Below are 20103 nucleotides of genomic sequence, written 5' to 3'. Positions count from 1 at the left end.
TGTTTTGTGTAACTTCCCTATTTAAAAAGTTTGATGCTCGATTTGACAAATTGCATTCAGATCCACACTCCCCTGTGCTGCATCTGTTTGTCACCCCACTTTCTCCGACTCCTTTGCCCACCTGTAACCAGAACCCGAGTTTCGCCCATGGATCGAGGACCCAAGAGAGGTTCCTCTGCAGCATGGAGGTATCCTGGATATCCCCCGACCCAGGCACGTCAAGTTTTTGCAAGACTTGGTGCATCCTTTCCTACTGAAGTGAGACAAGGTAAACCAGTTAGGTAACCAGATTCCACACAAAAGCTTTAGGGATAGCCTTGCTCCAGTTATTGGGGGGACCCACATGAAGATGGAGCTGACCATCTACTAAATATGTGGCGGGAAGAGGATAGGTCTACCCAGACTCTTTGGTTGGTAGTTCAGTCTCTGAGAGGCCCCAAAGGTCCAGATTAATTGGCCTTGTTGGTCTTAATATAGGATTTCTATCCCCTTCAGGATGCTCAATCCTCCCCCCACATAAACACACACAAGAGTCCCTGAGCTCCATCCAATGTTTGGCTGTGGGTTTCTGCATCTGTCTCACTCAGATGCTAGATTAAGCCTCTCAGAGGTCAATTATGCAAGCTTCCTGTCTGTAATCATAACAAAGTATCATTAATAGTGTCAGGGATTAGTGCTTGCCCATGTGATAGGTCTCAAGTTGCACTGGGTATTCCTTGGCCATTCCCTTAGTCCCTGTTCCATCTTTATCCCAGCATTTCTTATAGATAGGACAATTTGGGGGGGGGGTTGAAATATTGTGAGGGGATTGTGTCCCTATCATTTTAAGAACTCAATTGTGGCTTCTTTGCTATTTATGTTGTATGATATGCAGTAGATCATTATTTTCAGTAATGCATGATCAAGTAGAGGATCCACAATAGCCAAATGAAAATAAATGTCTTCAGTATCATAATTATTCAATCAATCTCGTCTCTAATAATATATAATACATGAGATAAAGAGGAGCAAAAACACAGAAAACAAATGCTTTACCATTATATAGTACTTTATTTGAAATTCATCCATCATATGAAAATGAGTGGCTTTCGACCTTATTTGTGGAATGCAGCTTTAAATTTCTGACTCCTCCCTTTTGTTGGTGTCCATTAGACAGACAACAGTAGTATTTAAACAGTAAGCACACAACAGTACTGTTAACCATTAGCCAGACAGTAGCACTGATTAATCATTAGCTGGATAGCAGAGGGTTAAACATTAGCCAGTGAGTAGGCATGGCTAACTTCCAGAAAGGGAGTGTCCCTTGTTAACCATTAGACAGGAAGCTGATATATGACGTTTACCCACTTCCCCTTCAGGGCAACGGAAGACTCAGGAAGTGCTTAGCCAGGGGAGTGAGAAACAATGAGCTCCAAAGAGCACTGTGTCAAACTAAATGATGGCCACTTCATTCCTGCCCTGGGCTTTGGCACCTATAAACCTAAGGAGGTAAGAATACAGGATTGTCAGTATCTCAGGCTAGAGCTAATCCATGTACAAGAGAGCAGATAGTTAGGTTTGCCCTGCATCGGTGTCTGATTGTGTCCCCACTTGTTGACTTTTCTTATTAAATAGAGGTTACAGCAGCAGCTGTAATTGGTGGCTAGGAGTAGGAGACTGAGCTGGTTCCATGGGAGGGTACATGAGGATTCAGGCAAAAGAACGGGGTCTATACACATGCTTGCTCTTTTCTGGGAAAAAGTATCCTGCTCCTGGTGAGTCCATAGGGAGGCATGCTTATGGGGAATACAGGAAAGGCCAAACTCTGAAGACATTTTTTCCCTGGTGGTGGTTGATAGTGTCGCATAAAATGAAGCTCTAGGGTACATGCCTCAGTGGTACTCGGATATTTGCTATTACTCAGTTAGTGACTTCAGGGACAGGGAAAAAGTTTGTTTATCTTCCCTGTTATTCTTGCTGTCAGCTAGGGAATCTGGGCTTGGCAGGGTGTGGCTGTGTCTTTTTTTTTTTCTTGGATTTACTTTTCTGGCCTAGGCCTGCCTGTGAGTTTACTGTTCCCATTCAGGGCCTGTCAGCTCTAAGAATGAACTTGGCTGTGAACTCCAGGCTTAAAGGGACAGACCCATGACCTAACAATTTTGGGCAGTATGCTTTTCTTGTATCCATGCTTCACAGATTGATAGAGGAGAAGAAAGTCACCAGCTTGCCTATTAGCTGTCTTGGTTGCAGTGTGGGAGGGGACTTCTGTTTATGTCCACAATCTACAACACCAGTTTTCATTCCAAAAAGGCAAGGTACCAGAAATGAACATGGTAACTCAGGGTGGCTTCCTGTAGATCAGTGGTTCTCAATCAGTGGATTGGAACCCCTTTGGAGTTCCAAGAGTTTGCATATAAGATATCCTGGTCATCAGATATTTACATTATGATGCATAACAGTAGCACAATTACAGTATGAAGTAGCAACAAAATCATTTTATGGGTTACCACAACATGAGGCACTGTATTAAAGAGTCACAGCATTAGAAAGGTAGGGAACCAATGCTGGAGACTAAGGCCTGAAACGAATATTTGACAATACTTTGATTTTGTTTCAGGTTAGCCATCAGCATCTCGTATTGAATGTTTACCGGAACTAAGTGAGATCTCTCATGTATAACTCTCACCTGTGGAAAACTTACTGGAATTTTATAGTGCATCAATATGATGGGGAGAAGGAGGACCTAGTAAAGATACATGTGAATTACTGGTATTCATTAGTGTATGTTGGATTTAAAACATGGTTGTCCTCAGAACGAAAAACATCAAGTGGACTGTTTGCTAACTTGGAGGGACTTTCTTGTTTTCTATCCCTACTGATACCTTTTAAATGTGTGGTAAAGGACCTCTTCCTTTGACTTCAAATTTGTCCATCTCCTTCCTGTTAGACTCCAGAGAAACCTGGAGATATACACAGAATTTGTTACTGTTGCAAATTTGCACACAAAAAATAGAAGAAAGAATCAGGACAAGACCACTACTGGATAACTCACAGTGTGCTTATTCTTGGATAAGTCAGGGCTGGTTTCCAGAAAAGGTGACAGAAGCCAGAATCTTAGTCCACTGTAGCGATTAAAGCAATCACAAAAGCTACTATGATTAAATTTTTAAACCCTTTGTAAGTGTTCTGCGATTGTTTATGTCTTTGCGTGTTGTGAACAATGTCTGAGGATGTTAGAGGTCAAAGCCGTCCTCCAATGCTCACTCTTCTTTTATGTGAGGCCCGATCTCTCACTGAGTCAGTAGTGCTCAGGGATGAGCTCCAGGTCTCACCTTGATGCTGCTTCCTCAAGCACTGGGCCTGCAGGCCATACTCTGCTTTACAAGAGAGCTGAGGGTCTAAACTAATATACCAAAGATGTTTGCAAGGCTGTTACTGAGTAAGAAATATTCCCAGGCCACACCCTAAACCTTTAACAAAAACCCAGTCATATCATTATTCAAATCTGGCAGCCAAGGCAATAATTTTAGATTTAATTCTAGCCATGTCTTTTTAAAACAAATAATCTTTGATTGAAGAGGCTGACACCCGAAATAAATAATCTCTAACATGATGTAGGTAAGGTATATACTCTTACATTAGATTTTTTTTCCTGCCTGTATTTAGGTCTGTCAGACAAAGTAAGTGGATATGTAGAAAGACTAACATAGGATGGTACTTTCTGTTCAAGTCCCTATGATTAACCTGGCCTTGTTTAGTATCTGCGATCTTTATTTTTGCATGTTTTTTGTAACAGTGTCTTAGCTGGGAGCAGAAGGAGTGTCTGTGTACTTGTCCTGNCCCAAGCAGACTTCCTTGTGTTCAGTTTCCTTAGTCATCCTACTACATAGATTTAGTGTGACTTTCTAGCAGGCCACTGAAGCCAGAGTCATCTATCAATGCCAGGAAGAAACCAGGATTGCATGAGTATAGAGAGGTTCTTGGATGCAAAAGTCTAAAAGTCTTGCTGTTAATTCAAAAAGACCATGAGAAAGCAATTTTGCCTCATTAGCTCAAACATGGGACAAAATATGGGCAAACAATGATTCTGTGAAGATACTTTTCTGTGACAATTACAATATCTCTGGAGATTTCATTGTGTTTTATACAATAGGAGGNGGGAATGTAAGGATTGGGGTACTAGGCTCTTTCCTAACAACTGGTCTTAGGATGACTTTGAAAGACAAGATTCTTTGTGGTATAGTAATCTCCCATCTAGGCTCACTTTCAGCTAGCTCTCAGAACATGCATCTCTAAATACCTCCTTTGGTTCCTTCCCTAGGTTCCCAAGAGTATGTCACTGGAGGCTGCATACCTAGCTCTAGATGTTGGGTACCGCCATATTGATACTGCTTATGCATACCAAATAGAAGAGGAGATAGGACAGGCCATTCAAAGCAAGATTAAAGCTGGAGTTGTAAAGCGAGAAGACCTGTTCATCACTACGAAGGTATAGTATGCAAGTATGCAAATTATTGAAATAAAGTATGGCAGCAGAAATTATATTACTGATCAGAAGTTGTTTAAAGATGTCAATTGAATAAATGGATAAAGGAAAGTAAAGGCAGATTTAACTCTATATAAAAATAATTTAGTTATTGTACATTATTTTATTAGTATGTATTTTCTTTCATGAGTAATTATTTCATTGTTTAATAAATGAGCTTACATTAACCTCATAACTATAGCTGAGTTCTCTTTGTTAAGTAAGAGTAAAATAAACACTGAGTTAGGAGAGATTCTTATTTCCTTCCTTCATGTACAAAAAGTATTTCAGTATTAGATTAAATGACTATGCATATTTTGGTGATCTATTCGTCTAGCACAACTAACATTCTTCAACATCTGTAGCTTTGGTGCACTTGCTTTCGACCAGACCTGGTCAAGCCTGCTTTGGAAAAATCACTGAAAAACCTTCAACTGGATTATGTTGATCTTTACATTATGCATTACCCAGTGCCAATGAAGGTAGGTGATTTGTATTCTCAAATGTACATATCTTTGTATAGGGGCATAGATACCCTTTTTATGAATGGTTGAGATAAATTTCTACTATAATTTTATACAAAGTTAATTTATATATTACTAAACTTCTGAGTAGGTTCCACAAAGTGTATTTTGGATTATGAAATGAGATGTCTATGCAATGTCCAGAATCACAGGTTAGAAGTAACTTCCAGGAAAACTTGTTTTTACGCATCTTTTACATTGTATTACTTGGTGTTTCCCTACGTCTTGTCCCTGTTTTCTCTCTTGGCAGCAAAACTGGCCTTAAGACAGTTTCAGTTTCAAGGTCACTAACATTTTATAGTTTCTCAGGATGACTCCTTACTAAAAATCAATTTTATATACAGTGGCAGCTGGCCTCACATGCTTGTCTCTGGGCACACATGTATTCATGTTCATTACTTATCCTGAGTCAGGAGTGATATAAATTCTTGTTTTAGGTCAAGGCTATTCAATGAAAGGGTTTCCCAATGAACATGAAGCATTTTTTCCCTAAAAGAAAGAGTAGACAAAATAATATAAACCAACCAGAGGCCTCATTTAGAAGTTCAAAAATATTATTTGGGTATAGACATTATCAGCACATACATATACATATATGTACATGTATATATACACACACGAGCATGTGTGTATGTGTGTGTGTGTGTGTGTGTGTGTGTGAGACATCAAATAAAGGAAGAGGCCATGAGTTTGAGAAACATTCATGGAAAGGATTAGAGTGATGAAGGGTAAGAAGAGAAATGATTTATATTATAATCTTAAAATTAAAATTATTATAGGAAAGAAAATATTTGATTATTCATAAAATTAATTCAAGTGAATTCAGCAGACTAGACTTCCAAAGGTAATATAATTCTACACACACATCAGGGTTTTTTTGTTGTTGTTTTTTTTGTTTTTTTCAAGACAGGGTTTCTCTGTGTAGTCCTGGCTGTCCACTTTGTAGACCAGGCTGTCCTCGAACTCAGAAATCCACCTGCCTCTGCCTCCCAAGTGCTGGGATTAAAGGCATGCGCCACCACACCCGGCTACACACATCAGTTTTAAACACAGTATATAGAATGATGCCTTACTCACTGATGGCTGCTTACTCTTTATTTCTAAGATATTCTTTAAAAAAAAAACATATTTTTGTTTACTGTGAGTGTTTTTTTCTTGTGTGGATGTTGGCTTCCTATGTGCATGCCTTGGCATGTAAAAGTCAGAAAAGGGCATAGGACTGGAATGACAGATAGTTGTGACCAACTATGTAGGTTCTGGAAATTGAATTCAGGTCCTCTGAGAGAGCAACCAGGGCTTAATCACTGAACTATCTCTCCAGCTCCTCCAAGATAGTCTTAAACACATTACTGTAGACAAGATACATGTGTTGTGAGATTGTTTTCAAGTTGTTTCTCTTCCAGTCAGGGGATAATAATTTTCCAGTAAATGAGCAAGGGAAATCTCTTTTGGATACTGTGGATTTCTGTGACACATGGGAGGTGAGTACTTTTAAAAACAATAGTAAAGCAAGAGAGGAAGGGATAATCAGTCCATTTTCCCTTAGCTGTAGAAATTCATTTTTACTCATAGATATTTGCTGGAGTGGAAGGGGAAGGATGTATTACTAAAATTAAGAGGGAGAAATAACGAAGGCCCAGGACAGGAGGCATATGGGTATTTGGCTACCTTATGTAATAATATCCTTGATTTTTTTAGTGATGTTACAGAAATTCCTCTTTGGCCAATCTTCTGCTTTATTATCATTCCTATCTTGACTTGTTTGGATTTAAATCCAGTGATCAATGGAGAAATAAACCCATTCCACCTTTAGTGCCTACAGTCAGTTTATGGTCTTACATACACTGGCATTCTGGCACTGAACTATATGTCTACTCTGAACAATTTTCCTGTAACTGATCCATATTATGTTTATATCCATGTAGTCTCTTTTAAATATGACCATTTATTGCCCCTTCTCATCACCAGATGTTGGAGAAGTGTAAGGATGCAGGATTGGTCAAGTCCATTGGAGTGTCCAACTTTAACCACAGGCAGCTGGAGCGACTCCTAAACAAGCCAGGACTGAAGTACAAACCTGTCTGCAACCAGGTGAAGATCGGCATTCCCTCTCCATCCTGTCAATCTTTTCCTCATTTCTGTACAACTGATGCCCATTTAGTTGCCTTCTGTACAAGTGATTTTCATCTTGTGGAAAAAAAGATTCACATGTGGAGATTTAGCATCGTTCCATCAGGCAGAAGTAAGGGCAGGGGAAAGTGAACTTCTCCCTGAAATAAGAAGAATGAGTAGACATGAGATAGTTTATTGAAAAAAATGGGTGAAGACAAAAATTAGTCAGTGCCCAGGGCTTGCAGAGATTTTATGCTTCTCTCCATCTTATCATGGTCCATCCTCAGGATTCCATTAAGCTTTGCAGCTGGCATCTTTACCCAATGAACCCTCTAGCTATCTATTAACTATATTTTTTGACACGAAAACTTGCCCAGTCAAATGTTATCAGAAGAATGCTTCCAAGTTAGTTCTTTTGTCCTTCAAGAAAAATTTTCAACAAATTGATCTTTTAAATTCATGTGTGAAATTACATATATTTTATTCTATTTTATTGACTTTAAACATTTTTATTCATCACAATATGAGCATTTGATAAAACCTGATATATTTTCATCACATTCTATCATAGGTTGAATGTCATCTTTATATGAACCAGAGTAAGCTACTGGATTACTGCAAGTCAAAAGACATTGTTCTAGTTGCTTATGGTGCTCTGGGAACCCAGCGATATAAAGAATGGTAATAAGTTACAAAGAGTGAACCTGAAGGAAAACTGTCAATTAGCACCCCAACAATCAGTTCTCAGGGTGAGGGGAATCTTTCTTTAGAAGAACCTGGTGAAGCAGTATCTTAGTTTCTTTTCCTGTTGCTCTGATAAAATATTCTGTCAAAAGCTTAAAGGAGAAAGGGCTTCTTATAATTCACAATTCAAGGATACAAGCTGTAAAAGGAGGAAGTCTAGGTGTCAGGAGCTTGAAGTAGGCGATTATTTCTCCTTATAATCAAGATGCAGAGAATGGTGAGCACTAAGACTCAGATCACTTTCTCCCTTTATACAGCCGGGATTCCCTGCTCAGGAAAATGATCCCATCCAAAATTGAAATGGGCCGTCCCACATCAATTTTCATAATAAGATAACCCCCCACAGTAATCTAAAAGACTCATCTTACAAGTTATTCTAGATTTTGTCCAGTTGAGAATTATCCATATCCATCAATCCCAGTCTAGAATGGACTGTTTAATGTGTTTTGAAGTACTGTAATATAGCCAAAAGCTTGGCCTCATGAGCTCATTCCTACTTTTCTTCTAGGGTGGACCAGAACTCTCCAGTTCTCTTGAATGATCCAGTTCTTTGTGACGTGGCCAAAAAGAACAAGCGAAGTCCTGCCTTAATTGCACTTCGATACCTGGTTCAGCGTGGGGTTGTGCCCTTGGCCCAGAGTTTCAAAGAGAATGAGATGAGAGAGAACTTGCAGGTGATGAGCTTTGGTCCTTAGGGTTCTTATACAGTATTTTTCCATATGCTTGCTTCCTTCAAATCTATCAGAATATGTTTGAGATCAAGCTCATAATCCTAGGATTTCCCAGGCATGTGAGTTTTCAAGTGCATTAAGAAATGTTTTAAACCCACCATGACTTGACAGATTAAGTGTTGGAGATATGTAAAATTTTGTTTGCATTGTCAGCCAAGTGCTGTGAACCCCTTCCCCATGGACTTCTTCATTTTCTAAAACGATGGATATGAACTCAGTAATTTTGATACCAGAAATTTCTATGGTTTTACAATTATATCCCTGCATATTCAAATATGCTAATACTTATACAGATGCATACATACATACATATATAAAAACATACACACACATTCATTCATACATACATATAAACATACACACATACATTAATATGTACATACCAGTCAATTGTATGTTCCTGTGATATTCACTTATCTTGGTTAATTTTTTTAATGTCAAACAAGTATATTTTCTTATAATATAAAATATTAACTGTCAAATAAGTATATTTTCTTATAATATGAAATATTAGAAGTTAGTATAGAAACTAATTTTCAGTAGAAATTTAATTAGAGAACTTTTATTTACCTTAGTGTTTGCTAACTTAAAAACTTTTCCTTACTTTAGCCTGAACTTAGTGAAAATTACCTGTCTACACTAAGTCCCTTTACATATCCTCGAGGAACTATTGTACATATTTTCAGGATGATGAGGCCTCTCAAGCTCAGATGACTGATTGAGCTTTTCCTCAATTCCATATAGGCTTTGTACAACTGACATTTTCGCAGGTTTTACTCCTGCACATAGCTCTAAACCAAGGCACTGAGAAGCCTTTTATGACAAACACAGAGTTGATGCATCATTGGGTGTATAAAGTTCAAATATCCAGTGCAAGTTACACAGCAGCCACGATTCAAGGGGAAGAAATAGACTCTACTTCTCTGGGTGAAGGTGATAAAACACTTCAATAGGGTGCAGACCAAGAACTGTGGGTTATAATCATTCTGTTGTATTTACATAGCCTCAATTGTGTTAATTACTATTTCAAAATTCAGAAGTATATGCTGAATTATCTTCTTACAAGTTTTTTCTTAATTTTTTATTATTTAAATGCATTTTATAATAAAACATTAATAATATTATTTTGAGAATCAAATAATACATAAAAATTTGTTCAACTTTTATATTCATATCCTTTCATGTCCTAAAAATGTCATTAATGAATATTTAATGCTATACATAACTGAGAATCTTATATCTAATGTTGAATGTTAAACTGTTTCAAAACATACAAAATATTCTTTGGGAGTTAAGCATAGTAAAAGAGCTTAAAATATCAAAAATGAATCATTAAGAAATACATCCAAAAACCCTTATATGATACCACCTGACATAGTGAGAGAGTATTTAAAACACATTATATATCTGTGTACACTGTATAACAATCAATTTACTTAAAAAAGACTATCAGTGTTTCTAGGAGATAAATTATTTTACCAGTAAATATATTTTAAAAATTTCAAAATAGCAAATACTCTTTGAAGATAAACATTAAGAAAATGCTAATTTCAAGTACAGTGAGAAAAATTATCAATAACAGTTCCATGATATTTGTAGAACATGATTTTAATATTTTCAACTGTTAATATTCAACAAGCAGAATAATTATTTTAAGATTTATTTCATCATTATGTCTACCTTTTCATTTCTTATTTTACTAATTTGGATACTGTCTCTATGCCTTCTGGCTAGGGGTTTTTCTATCTGGTCGATTTCCTCAAAGAACCAGCTCCTGGTTTTGTTGATTCTTTGTATAGTTCTTTTTATTTCTGTTTGGTTTGATCTAATCCTCTTGGGTGTATTTGCTTCTTTTTGTTCTAGAGCTTTCAGGTGTGCTTTCAAGCTGTTAGTATAAGCTCTCTTCAGTTTCTTTTTGGAGGCACTCAGAGCTATGAGTTTTCCTCTTACCACTACTTTCATTGTGTCACATAAGATATGGCATGATGTTTCTTCATTTTCATTTAATTCTAAAAAGCCTTTAATTTCTTTCTTTATTTCTTCCATGACCAATCTATCACTGAGTGGAACATTGTTCAGCTTCCATGTGTGGGAATGATTTCTGATTTGTTTGTTTGTTTGTTTTTGTTGTTGTTGTTTTTGTTGGTATTTAAGACCAGCCTTAGTCCATGGTGATGGGATACGGTACATGGAATTATTTCAATATTCTTGTATCTGTTGAGGCCTGTTTTGTGACCAATTTTATGGTCAATTTTGGAGAAGGTACCATGAGGTGCTGAGAAGAAGGTATATTCTTTTGCTTTAGGATGAAATGTTCTATAAAAAATTGTGAGATTAATTTGGTTCATAACTTCTGTTAGTTTCGTTATGTCTCTGTTTAGTTTCTGATTCCATGATCTGTCCATTTCTGAGAATGGGGTGCTGAAGTCTCCCATGATTATTGTGTGGGGTTCAAGGTGTGCTTTGAGCTTTAATAAAGTATCTTTTATGAATTTAGCTACCCTTGCATTTGGACCATAGATGTTCAGAATTGAGGGTTCATCTTGGTAGGTCTTTCCTTTGACCAGTATGAAGAGTCCTTCCTTATCTTTTTCAACTTTTGGTTGAGAGTTTATTTTATTCTATATTAAAATGGCTTCTCCATTCATGTTGTTTCTTGGAACCATTTGCATGGAAAATTGTTTTCCAACCTTTTACTCTGAGGTAGTGTCTGTTTTTCTTACTGAGTTGTGTTTCCTGTATGCAACAAAATGCTGGGTCCTGTTTATACATCCAGTCTGTTAGTCTATGTCTTTTTTGGGGAATTGAGTCCATTGATGTTAAGGAAAAATGATTGTTACTTACTGTTATTTTTGTTGTTAGAGGTGGAATTATGTTTGTGTGACTCCCTTCTTTTGAGTTTGTCTAAAGATCACTCTATTGCTTTTTTAGGGTGTAGTTTCCCTCCTTGTGTTGGTATTTTCCATCTACTATCCTTTGTAGGGCTGGATTTATGGAAAGATATTGTGTTAATTTGACGTTTTTCATGGAATATTGTGGTTTCTCTGTCTATGGCAGGGGAGTTTTGTTGGATATAGTAGCCTGGGCTGGCATTTGTGTTCTATTAGTGTCTGTATGGCATCTACCCAGGATCGTCTCTGGTGAGAAGTCTGGTTTAATTCTGATAGGTCTGCCTTTTTATGTTACTTGACCTTTTCCCCTTACAGCTTTTAATATTCTTTCTTTGTTTAGTGCTTTTGGTGCTTTGATTATTATGTGACAGGAGGAATTTCTTTTCTGGTCCAGTCTATTTGGAGTTCTGTAGACTTCATTTTGTTCAAGGTCATCACTTACTTAGGGTTAGAGAAGTTTTCTTCTATAATTTTGTCGAAGATATTTACTGGCCCTTGGAGTTGGGAATCTTTGTTCTCTTCCATACCTATTATCCTTAGGTTTGGTCTTCTCATTCTGTCCTGGATTTCCTGGATGTTTTGGGTTAGGAGCTTTTTGCATTTTGCATTTTCTTTCATTGTTGTGTCAATGTTTTTTATGTTATTTTCCACCCCTGACATTATCTCTTCTCTCATAGTCTGTTGGTGATGCTTGTGTCTGTGACTCCTGATCTCTTTCCCAGGTTTTCTATCTCCAGAGTTGTCTCCCTTTGTGATTTCTTTATTGTTTCTATTTCCATTTTTAGACCTTGTATAGTTTTGTTTGTTTCCTTCACATGTTTGGTTGTGTTTTCCTATAATTCTTTAAGGGATTTTTGTGTTTCCTCTTTAAAGGCTTCTAGCTGTTTACCTATGTTCTCCTATATTTCTATAAGGGAGTTATTTATGTCATTCTTATAGTCCTCGATTATCATCCTAAGAAATGATTTTAGATCCAAATCTTGCTTTTATGGTATATCCAGGACTTGCTGTGGTGGGAGAATTTGGTTCCGATGATACCAAGTAACCTTGGTTTCTGTTGCTTATGTAATTACAGTTACCTCCCACCATCTCTAGTGCTACCTTCCCTTGCTATATCTGACTGAAGCCTGTCCTTACTGTGATCCTAGTTATGTCAGAACTCCTCAGAGTTTAGCTGTCTCTGTGATCCTATGATTCTAGGATCCTGTGATCCTGAGATCCTGGGTGTATCAGACATCCTGGGAGTCAAGTTCCCTCTGGAGCCCTGAGATACTGGTGTAACCAAGCTCCTGGGATCTTGTGAAACACCAAAAGACCTAACCCTATGTACATTTTAAGATATGAGCATATATAGAAAATCATTTTAAAGTTAAAACATCTCAAATTTAAATAAGAACATCTTTGAAAGCCAGCTCTTTTATTCTACATGAGTTTGGATAAGTCTTAACTTGCATAATGTCGAAAAAGCATTGTTTACATTTTAATTATTTATTGATGGTTCCCAGAAATCTAACTCCCCATATGAGACAATGATTTGTTTGAGGTATTTCAAAACTTTATTCTAGATTTCTTGGACACTGTGTACCATAGCCTGTTTATGAAGTCAACATTTTTCTTCACAAGCTACCCTTGAGATTACCTATTTTCTGTGGTATTATGCAATTTTAATATACCTCAAAAGCAATTTCTTTCATTTTTACTTGATATTGATTAAACATGAATGTTTTGATAAACAATGTTCATCATTTTTAGGAATGTACTAATTACATTGCCTTTGAGATTTAATATGTGAGTCATTCAAATGGTAAAAGCTTTGTACTTTCTGACAGGTTTTTGGATTTCAGTTGTCCCCTGAGGACATGAAAACACTAGATGGCCTGAACAAAAATTTTCGATACCTTCCAGCAGAGTTGTAAGTAATGTTAAGGAACACCTCAGCTCAATGTACTTCAATTCAAGAGGTTTCTTTCCTCTTCCATTCATGTCGGTTCAGAAACTAAACACCTATTTGACTGCAGTAAGTTTTCCATGTAGATAGTTAATATAATATTTGTTTCCAAATTTCTGAAATGTGAGCATATCAGCACTAAACACTGAAAGTTTTGAAAGTCATATTCAAAAATAAGAAAAGAACCTTTGAGAAAAAGTTTCAGAGATTTAATAGTTACCCAAAGATCTTAATTCTTATTTTCCCTTTATGCTCTTAGGGTTACAAGATTTGATACTGAACGTAGGTTTGTTGCAGAATATTTGATCATGCTGTGGACCCCAAGATTGTGTTGTTTACTGGAAAACACCTACCTTTATTTAATTCAAGAGCTTTCGGCTTCTTGTAAATAGGATTAAATAAAGTCAACCATAGTTCACGAGGCAGAGCAAGCAACCAGTTGAGAGGGAATCAGTCTGACAGTCCAGGGTTCACTCCCCACATTAGGCACCAAATATTGTTTTTTAATGATATCTAAATCCTTCAGTTTTACCAGTGAAGACTTGGGAGCCAGATGCTGTGGTGAAAGCCTGCTAGATCAGAGAGGCAGAAGAAGCATCCAGCTGGCCTTTTCTCCTCAGCTGATGTCTCAAAAGGAAGCTTTCCTTTATGCTGTCTTAAAAATATCCCTAAAACTGAATGTCCCTTGCTTCCACTTCCTGTGCATATCTCTATCTGTCCTCCTGATTTCCTCTTACTCTCTATGTTTTTTCCTATGTTTACTTCCTGTCAGCTAGTTGCTTGCTCAGCCTCCTGACCTATGGTTGGCTTTATTTAATTCTCTTTACAATGAGCAGAAAGCTCTTGGATTAATGGAGTGGTAAAGGTGAGAGACATTCAAACTAGAAACAGGTATTTCCAGTAAACAAAAAAATTGTGCGGTTCACAGTGTGATCAAGCATCCTGCAAAATAAATTATAAATACTGACAAAGAATGCACATATGTATATATGTGCATATGTGCATATTTAGCTCTTTCCTTTATTTAGCATTGTTTTTCTATCTATCATCTATCTTCTACCTATTCTTAGTAGAAGTAAATATGATAAAATTTAAAGGATTAGAAGATCTACAATATAAAATTGGTGCATATGTATATTATCATTATTAATATTTTTGTTACTATAGAGCAGAAATAAAGGCACAATGATTGTAACTGAATGATTGAATCACTGTTATAAATAATAAATATCTCTTCCCTAATTTTAACAATTAACAATTTTTATCATTGCATATTTTAGATTTTTATTTATATAGAGAGGTTTACAAATGTTATTGTTAGTTCCTTAGACATGGAAACCCATCTTTTTTACTGACATTCTTTTTCTAACTCAATCTAATACAGTACATTGTAGATGACAGAAGTGAGTGAATAATTAATGGATTACTAAAAGTTAAATGGATGTGAAGGTGGTAGCCATCAATGTGCATACTAAGATATTTTTGTGTTGAACTAAAGATGACATAATGCTTTTCTCCTTTTATTGGAGACTAATGTTGGAAAGGATTTTTGGTATTTCTCTCTTTCAACGATGCATAAAGGAAGTTAAGGGAAATGAATATTTATGAACACTAGCCTTTGGGTTTTCTATTCTAGAAGAAGGGACAAAATTGTTAAAAATTTATAAATGATACTTTAAAGACATTTCTTATAAAACATTGTAAACGACTGTAGGAATATCTCATTCTGAAACCAATCAGGGAACAAAAAAATTAGATTTCACCTTGATGGTGGCTTCCTAGATGTTACAGATTTACACTGCAGATACAGACCATACATCTCATGTTTGTTTTCATTTCCTATTTAGCCTTGTTGACCACCCAGAGTATCCATTTTTGGAGGAATATTAACATGGGGAACCTAATCATGACTTCTTCCTGATGTCCCTGTGTGTTGACAGTGATGCTGGTGATATGACCTAGATGCTGTTCGATGGACATGTCCTTTCTGATCAATCTGGGTTGCTTAGCAACTCACATTCAGCTGAAGCTTTAATTAGTGATCTCAAAGAAAAGGAATATAATTTTGATGATGCTTTGAAATAAATATGAATTTTTCTCTTCAAAAGATATTTTCTTTGTTTTTGTTGTGTTTTGTTTTTTTGTTGTGTTTCTCATTATGACACAAAAATAGCTATGTTGGTAGTTGTTGTGGTGTTTGGAAATAGTGATTTCCACTTTATAGACATTTTAGGATTCTGGATTCTGGTAAGTAGTGTTTTCAGCTTAGGTAATAGCTGATAGTCAGCCATTTATAAGCCTGTGGTACTCAATGACTCAATAAGAAAGCACTGCACAGGACGGTCACATGGTCCCCAGAGGACTCTCCTCACCGCAGGTGCCCTAGCACACCCAGGATCTTAGGACAACTGGTGAGTCAAATGCAACATCTGTTCCAAAACAATCAAGAGGGACCTGTGACAGCAAGAGCAAGGACTCAGGAGTCCCACCTGACCAGCGACTTGGGTTCCGTCTGGACTGTGCTGGTCTAACTTGGTTTCAAATACAGCAGACACCCCCACAGTCCCCAAAGGAGATACCACTTCCAGGTGCAGTAACAAGCCCAGGATCTTAGGATTCTAGGATAACAGGATACCACGAGCTTGGTCACACCATGATCTCAGGGTATCAGAGGAAGCTTGACTGCCAAAAACTCTGACACACCCAGAATCTNAAGTTCACAGGAGCCTGGAATCACAGGATCACAGAGAAAGCTGGACTCTGAGGAGTTCTGAATCAACCAGGATTACAGGAAGAATAGGCTCCAATTAGATATACTAAGGGCAACGGGCACTTGAGATAATCAGATGGCAGGAGGCAAGCATAAGAACAGAAGCAACAGAAACCAAGGTTACATGGCATCATCAGAACCAAACTCTCCCACCAAAGCAAGTCCTGGATAAACCATTACACCAGAAAAGCAAGATATGGATCTAAAGTCACTTCTCATGGTGATGATGGAGGACTATCAGAAGGAAATAAATAACTCCCTTAAAAAATTAAAGAAGAACACATTCAATCAAGTGAAAGAATTGAATGAAATCATCCAGTATCTAAAAAAATGGAAGTAGAGACAATAAAGAGATCACAAAGTGAGACCATTCTGGAGATAGGAAAGAAGTCAGGAGACAAGCATAACAAACAAAATACAAGAGATAGAAGAGAGAAATGCAGGTGCAGAAGATACCATAGAAAACATGGACACGACAATAAAAGAAAATGCAAACTGCAAAAATATCCTAACCCAAGGCATCTAGGAAATCCAGGACACAAATCTAGGAAGACCAAACCTAAGGATTATCCTACGATAATCCTAGATGAGAAGGAAGATTTCCAACTTAAAGGGCCAGTAAATATCTTCAACAAAATTATAGAAGAAAACTTCCCCAACCTAAAGAAAGAGATGCCCAGGCACATACAAGAAGACTGCAGAACCCCAAATAGTTTGGACCAGAAAATAAATTCCTCTCATCACATAATAACACACCAAATTCACAAAACAAAGAAAGAATATTAAAAGCAGTAAGGAAAAAAAGTCAAGTAACATATAAAGGCAGAATATCAGAATTACACTTGACTTCTCCCCAGAGACTATGAAAGCCAGAAGATTCTTGGCAGATGTCGTATAGACCCAAAGAGAACACAAATGCCAGCCCAGGCTACTATACCCAACACAACTCTCAATTACCATAGATGTAGAAACCAATGTATTCCATGACAAAAATAAATTACACAATATCTTATTACAAATCCAGCTCTTCAAAGGATAATAAAGGGAAAAATTCAACTCAAAGTGGGAAACTAAACTTGAGAAAAAGCAAGAAAGTGATCTTTCAACAAACCTAAAGAAGATAGCCACATGAACAGAATTCCAAATCTAGCAACAAAAATAATAGGAAGCAACAATTAATTTTCCTTAATATCTCTTAATATGAATGGACTCAATTCCCCAATAAAAAGACATAGAATAACAGACTGTTTACATAAAAAGGACCCAACTTTTTGAGGCATACAGGAAACCAACGTCAGGGGAAAAGACAGACACTACCTTAGAATAAAAGGCTAGAAAGTAATTTTCCAAGTAAATAGTACCACAAAAGTACCTGGAATAGACATTCTAATATCGAATAAAATCATCTTTCAACCTAAAGTTCTAAAAAAAGATAAGGAGGGACACTCATCAAAGGTAAAAGTTAGCAAGAACTCTCAATACTGAACATCTGTACTCCAAATGAAAGGGCATCCACATTCATTAAAGAAACTTTGCTAAAACTCAAAGTACACATTACACCTCTTACAATAATAGTGGGAGACATTGACACCCCACTCTCATCAATGGACGTATCCTGAAAACAGAAACTAAACAGAGACACAGTGAAACTAACAGAAGTTATGAAACAAGTGGATTTAACAGATATCTACAGAACATTTTATCCTAAAACAAAAGAACATACCTTCTTCCCAGCACTTGATGGTATCTTCTCCAAAATTGAACATATATTTAGTCACCAAACACACCTCAGCAGATACAAAATTATTGAAATAATTCCATGCACTCTATCAGATCACCCACAGACTATTGAAGATCAATGCTGATCTTCAATAGCAACAAAATAATAGAAAACCCACATAAATGTGTAATCTGAACAACAATCTACTCAATGATAACTTGATCAAGGGAAAAATAAAGAAAAAAATTTAAGCCCTTTTAAAGTTTAATGAAAATGAAGCNACAACATACCCAAACTTATGGGACACAAAGAAATCAGTCCTAAGAGGAAAACTCATAGCTCTGAATGCCTCCAATAATAAGCTGGAGAGAGCATACAATAGCACCTTGACAGCACACATAAAAGCTGTGGAACAAAAGGAACCAAATTCACCAAATAGGAGTAGATGATATGAAATAATCAAACTCAGGACTGAAATCAACCAAGTAGAAACAAAAAGAACTATAAAAAGAATCAACCAAACCAGGAGCTGGTTCTTTGAGAACATGAACAAGATAGATAAACCCCTAGCTAGAGTAACTAGAGGCCAGAGGGACAGTAGCCAAATTAATCAAATTAGAAATGAAAAGGGAGATATAACAACAGAATCTGAGGAAATCCAAAAAATAATCAGATCCTAATACAAAAGCTTATACTCAACAAAACAGGAAAACCGGGATGAAATGGACAATTTTCTAGACAGATAACAGGTACCAAAGTTAAATCAGGATCAGATTAATGATCTAAACAGTCCCATATCTCCTAAAGAAAAATATCATTAACAGTTTTTTAACCAAAAAAAAAAAAAAAAAAGAAGAAGAAGCCCAGGACCAGATGGGTTTGGTGCAGAGTTCTATCAGACTTTCAAAGAGTATCTAATTCCAATATTCCTCAAACTATTCCACAAAATAGAAACAGAAGGTACTCTACCCAATTCATTCTATAAAGCCACAATTACTCTGATACCTAAACCACACAAAGACGTAACAAAGAAAGAGAACTTCAGACCAATTTCCCTTATAAATATCGATGCAGAAAAAAAAACTCAATAAAATTCTCACAAACTGAATCCAAGAACACATCAAAACAGTCATCCATCATGACCAAATAGGCTTCATCCCAGGGATGCAAGGATGGTTCAATATGTGGAAATCCATCAATGTAATCCACTATATAAATAAACTCAAAGACAAAAATGACATGATCATCTCATTAGATGCTGAGAAAGCATTTGACAAAGTCTAACACCCCTTTATAATAAAGGTCTTGGAAAGATGAGGAATTCAAAGTCCATACTTAAACATAATAAAAGCAATATACAGCAAACCAGTAGCCAATATCAAACTAAATGGTGAGGAACTGGAAGCAATCCCATTAAAATCAGGGACTAGACAAGGTTGCCCACTTTCTCCCTACTTATTCAATACCCTATTCAAAGTCCTAGCCAGAGCTATTAGACAACAAAAGGAGATCAAAGGAATACAAATTAGAAAGGAAGAAGTCAAATATCACTATTTGGAGAAGATATGATAGCATATTTAAGTGACCACAACAATTACAACAGAGAACTCCTGAACCTGATAAACAACTTCAGTGCAGTAGCTGGACATAAAATTGACTCAAACAAATTGGTGGCCTTTCTCTACACAAAGGATAAACACGATGAGAAAGAAATAAGAGAAACAACACCCTTCACAACAGTCACAAATATTATAAAATACCTTGGTGTGACTCTAATGAAGTGAAAGATCTGTATGATAAGAATGTCAAGTCTCTGAAGAAAGAAATCGAAGATGTCAAAAGATGGAAAGATCTTCTATACTCATGGATTGGCAAGATTAATATAGTCAAAGTGACTATCTTGCCGAAAGTAATCTACAGATTCAATGCAATCCCCATCAAAATTCCAACTCAATACTTCACAGAGATAGAAAGGACAATTTGCAAATTCATCTGGAATAACAAAAATCCTAGGATAGCAAAAACTATTCTCAACAATAAAAATACTTCTTGTGGAATTACCATCCCCAACCTCAAGCTGTACTACAGAGAAGTTGTGATTAAAAACTGTATGGTACTGGTACAGTGACAGACAGGTAGATAAATGGAACAGAATTGAA

The 20103-nt window shown here is 36.6% G+C and overlaps 1 protein-coding gene across 2 annotated transcripts; it reads left to right on the top strand.

Annotated features, from left to right (window-relative positions):
* The first annotated feature begins 1364 nt into the window (after positions 1–1364).
* LOC110333723 (aldo-keto reductase family 1 member C13) lies at positions 1365–15563 on the top strand. Of its 2 annotated transcripts, XM_029547462.1 has the most exons (10): positions 1409–1488; positions 2597–2760; positions 4301–4468; positions 4870–4986; positions 6432–6509; positions 6997–7119; positions 7712–7821; positions 8393–8558; positions 13336–13418; positions 15302–15563. In XM_029547462.1, exons 3-10 carry the CDS (start codon positions 4313–4315, stop codon positions 15342–15344), a joined length of 876 nt encoding a protein of 291 aa, XP_029403322.1. In that variant the 5' UTR covers positions 1409–1488; positions 2597–2760; positions 4301–4312; the 3' UTR covers positions 15345–15563. The 2 variants fall into 2 exon arrangements, with proteins under 2 accessions (XP_021071060.1, XP_029403322.1); XM_021215401.2 differs by lacking the exon at positions 2597–2760 and having other exon boundaries at positions 1365–1488.
* The last annotated feature ends 4540 nt before the right edge of the window (positions 15564–20103 follow it).

Source organism: Mus pahari, chromosome 16 (assembly GCF_900095145.1).
Source record: "Mus pahari chromosome 16, PAHARI_EIJ_v1.1, whole genome shotgun sequence".
Taxonomy (NCBI): Eukaryota; Metazoa; Chordata; class Mammalia; order Rodentia; family Muridae; genus Mus; species Mus pahari.
This window is presented reverse-complemented; position numbering and strand designations above follow the sequence as displayed.